The sequence below is a fragment of the Lactuca serriola genome, chromosome 6 (assembly GCF_051521515.1).
Source record: "Lactuca serriola cultivar US96UC23 chromosome 6, Lser_US96UC23_V15, whole genome shotgun sequence".
Taxonomy (NCBI): domain Eukaryota; kingdom Viridiplantae; phylum Streptophyta; class Magnoliopsida; order Asterales; family Asteraceae; genus Lactuca; species Lactuca serriola.
In genome coordinates, this window is record NC_136413.1 from 43218093 (window position 1) to 43222702 (window position 4610).

At 33.6% G+C, this 4610-nt stretch overlaps 1 protein-coding gene across 1 annotated transcript; it reads right to left on the reverse strand.

Annotated features, from left to right (window-relative positions):
* Positions 1-598: 598 nt before the first annotated feature.
* Positions 599-3305, reverse strand: LOC145058038 (putative protein phosphatase 2C 38). Its single transcript, XM_079005957.1, has 4 exons — positions 2467-3305; positions 2003-2370; positions 1212-1445; positions 599-1059 (listed from the first exon to the last, which is right to left on the reverse strand). Exons 1-4 carry the CDS (start codon positions 2822-2824, stop codon positions 829-831), a joined length of 1191 nt encoding a protein of 396 aa, XP_078862083.1. The 5' UTR covers positions 2825-3305; the 3' UTR covers positions 599-828.
* Between the last annotated feature and the right edge of the window lie 1305 nt (positions 3306-4610).

Here is a 4610-nt window from a genome sequence, read left to right on the forward strand (position 1 = left end):
TCGTCACATCAAAAGAAAATACATAAAGAATATAAAAGAACGAGCATAAACGATCATTAACGAATAAAGAAAACCGAGTATTTACTATAAATTTTATGAATAAGATCATTGTTTGTGTTCCTCTATTTAACTAAAAATAAAAAACTCTTGGTTCATATATATATATATATATATATATATATATATATATATATATATATATATATATATATATATATATATATATAAACCAACTTCCCTAGCATGCAATTCATTTGTCAAATCGTTTACAATCATACACGAATTGCATAGCCATTTCGTAAGTAATCTAAAAAGATAATTACTTTGTAATGCCCTTTCATTGTCATTTTGTGATTAGCCTATGTTTTTCTCCATCTTAATAATGAAAAAAATAACTCAACAAAGAAAGCCTAAATTGACAATAATGTCAATTAGTTTACAAATTTGTATTTATTCCATTTCTTCCATTTATCTAAATATGTATCACATTCTCCTATATCTTTTTAATCATCTATCCAAACAAAATTTAATAATAAAACAAAAAGAAAAAAAAAACAATCACAAATCACAACCAACAAATCAAACAAACAAAGAGCCAGAATAAAAGATTATCATAAGATTTTTATAAAGACGTAAAAGATGTTCTTCCATTTTCCCATCTTCAATTTCTGAAGACGATGTTGCCTCTAATAACCCTTTGATTCACTCATTAACAACCTCTAAAAATCCACGTGGCACACTCTGGAATAATAATACATTACATTCTCTTTAGTTTACAAACATTACTCATTACTCAACAAAAAGCAGCTGCTGCTTCAAACTCCAACGCTACGACTTATTGACACGTGGCAACCCTTGACCTCCTTTTATAGATAGAGGCAACCCACGAGTCAAACCTCTATTGGTCAACGGAGGGTCTAAAAACATGACAACTACAGTGATGTCATCATGGAAATGTCTTCTAACACCTCTATCGATCTTCTTCAAGTCCGAATATCTCATTTCTCTTTTCTTTGCTGCTATTTGAAGCGCAGCCTTCACAAGTCTTCTTGCAATCCCCTAAAAAAACAAAAATTAATTAATCCAACCAAAAATTTGCTACTTTATCTAACCAATTATTGATCTTCTATTTTCAATTTCCCTTTTTCTTTTGTCTTTTGCGAAATTGGGTATATGTTATAAAAGACAAAAAGATGATTAAAAAAACTTACACTACGTGGGTAGTTATGAACAATATCAACGGCTTCTTCATTGCTAAGATGCTCCCATAAACCATCGGATGCGAATATGAGAAATTGGTCTCTAGGGTTAAGTTTGTGTATGAAGATTGAAGGATCCGGATTAAGGATTTGTTTTGAAAATGGGGCAACCCTAAATTTTGCTAAAAGTGGTTCTTTATTAAACTCCGCCTTCTTTAAATACGCGTCCCCAATGGATCTTGAAATCTGAAAATCATTAACATTTAATTAAAAAAATATAGAATCATACTTTCATTTTTGAAAAATCGTACTATAGATGTGAAATTGGTTTGTATTTATATGATGTGAAATTGGATTGAAAAATCGTACGAAAGTGGGATTTTGTATAATAAGCAAATCAATAAAAGGGCACTAATATTTCTTGTGTGTAACGCTTTTATTAGTTTTGGAATTCTAGTAACATTAACATCCCTTTTTTTGCAAAATTTTAAGCTAAATGTTACCAATCACAAAATATTAAATACCCATTTGTTGTTTTTAGGGTATTTACGATATTTGATCTATAGTCACACTTATACTAAACCACATGAATTGTTTTGGAAGTCGAAGGAGTTATATTTCACCTTCAAAATTGTTTTGTTAGTAGAGAAAAACGATAAATACTTGGTAAACTATTTAAGAAACTACACAACTAGGAGCAATTAGATCTGAAAAACCAAAAAGAAAAAACTAAAGGTAAAATTTTGATTTAAAGGGTATGACGTTTGACTTTCTTTATTAAGTCAACAAAAGCAAACACATACCTGTATGAGACCTTTAACACGCCAAACATTATGTTTGAGAACAACAATCTTAGGATCATCAGGATGCAAAGATCGAAGTTCATCTCTTACAGAAGCAAAACTTGCATTATGTTCAGTTGATAATTGTATAGCAGAAACACCTCTAACTCCTTTTTCAGCTTTCCCTAACACAACTCGTGAGTCCCCAGCATTAGCAACGTACACCAGCCCATTGCTGATCACACCCACTAAACAACACGTTCCTACTGAAGCTATCTGTGGACAAATCCGCCATTGTTCTCTTACGACAGAAAGAAACTCCTCTTCTGTTGCTAAAAATGCCCTTTTGATAACACTCGCAGACATTTCTTGATCTTCAGACGCAAATTCTGAACCAAATCAAGAGGTTTACAAGATCAGAATTCAGAAATGAAAGAAATTTGATGAAATAATCAAGGGGAGTTGTTAATTTGGTGTTTACTTACTCTTGAGATTTGGGAATAAGTTTTCGTTCACGAATCTTGATGTTTCAGGTCCACCATGTCCATCATAAACTCCGATGAAGGTTCCATAAGGGCCTGAGTTCATCGAACTTAATGGACCTGATTCGACTTGGCTTTGATCTTCTAACAAGTTGTTTGCTTGAATCACAGCCATCGAAAATTCACCACTTACATGAGACCCCAAATCTTTGTACCACAACAATCCATCTGTTCTTCCGGATTGATCTCCGGTTTTCCGTACATCGCCTTCCACCGATGGCTTCCAACAGGGTTTGACCATATTCATGTAATTATTCCCGGATAACATGAACTTTTCATATAAATCATCCACAATATTCATCAAATTTTCACCAAATTAACACGAAACCCTCAACTACAGTTCCGTTTTACATCCAACAACATCGATGATTCGTGAAATTAAAGAGTACCCAAAAGAGATGAAACCCTAAATACCAGTAAAATTAAACGGAACCCCAAAAGGATGAAATGGGTATGGGTGAAGATTGGCGATAGATCAACTGATGTCTCTGAAAGACAAGAAAGTTATAGTTTTTTATGGGGTTGAGAGAATATGGAGGTGTGCATACCTTGAACCCTCCACCTTAATTCATGTGGACCTTCCTTCTGTGTCACCTTCAAAGAACAGTCTTAGCTGTAAAAGCCCATATACATTTGATTGTGACAGAGTTTGTTCATAGATCAGAGGAAGATGGCAATGGATAATGGGAAAAAATTAGGGCAAAGATTAAAAAAAGGGTTTTGGAATTTTTTGGGCAGGAGATCTTTATATTGGTGTCAGGTTGGGATCTCAGATGTTTAAAATAAGAAAAAAAGAAAAAGGAAATATATAGAACTTATCTGACAAGAGCGTCTGTAATTCATTATCATTATCATTTTTTCTTAAATTAAAATTATATATCTATTTATCACCCTTATTTGTTCCCCCCCCACCCACCCCCCCCCCCCCTCTTTTTTTTTAACCTATATAAACCTATCTATTTTACTATCCAATTCCATTATACTACCTCAATTTCATTTCATTTTCTTTCAATTTCATTATACACCTCTTCAATTCCCCCAATAGATTACCGAAGCAAATCTAAACTAGTCGGCTCTTGCAAAAAAACATAAATCGAAGCAATGCAATTCTAGTTAAGATATTCTACTTTCTACTTTGAAATCTCAAAACTCAAACTATCAACAACAATATTATCTGGTGCAACAAGCTTACAACTCATTCAGTATTTCACAAGAAAATCGAGATTATAATCAATACATGTAATATTCTCAAACGGTTTCGGAAACCCAATTCCAATGTTCTCGCTCGACGTATCCCAGTTGTGTAATACTTAAAACTTAAAATCTGACGATTCAAGTAATGACCCCGCTCCCGAAGGAAATGAACAAGGAAACGAGGAACACCAACCAGTTGCCAAGAACAAACACAACTATACAAAGTGTCAAAAGTCAAAGAAATAGTTGGAAAAGGAATAAGTGGCTTTGGCTACGACATTTGTTGATGTTTTTGAAGATAAGCAACGCAAAAATTAACAAAGGTTGGATGCATTTTAGGAGCGGGTTGTAGAATATTTTAATGCTCAAATGGGAGGTTTGGATCGGACACAACACCAAGTGAACTCAAAATGGAACAACCTTTAAAAAGAAATGTAACGATTGTAATTGCATCTACAACCGGAAGCTGAACAGTCTAGCTAGTGGGAGATCGAAGATCGATGTTTAAAAAGATGCACAAAGTGAGTATCAAAGGCTTAGTAATCAAAAAGCTTCTCCCCATGAAAAAGCTTGGGATGCTTTGAAACACCAGGCAAAATGGTTGGACGTAAAAAAGTCGATGAAGACTCACCGCCTCATTCTATAAAATGAACCAAAACATCTTCATCCAACGCCTACACAACATCTTCTGATGCATAATTTCCACCCGGATTCGACTAACAATAACATTCATTTAATGTCAAAAATTCATTGTTGCGAAGACAAAAAAAAAAAGGAAAGAAAACGACATCATGATGGAAAAACGATATCATGATGAAAAAATATGTTTTTTTTTCTTCAAGAAAATGAAGTATATAAAGCTCAACTGTTGGAGCGGGAGATAGAGACCCAAG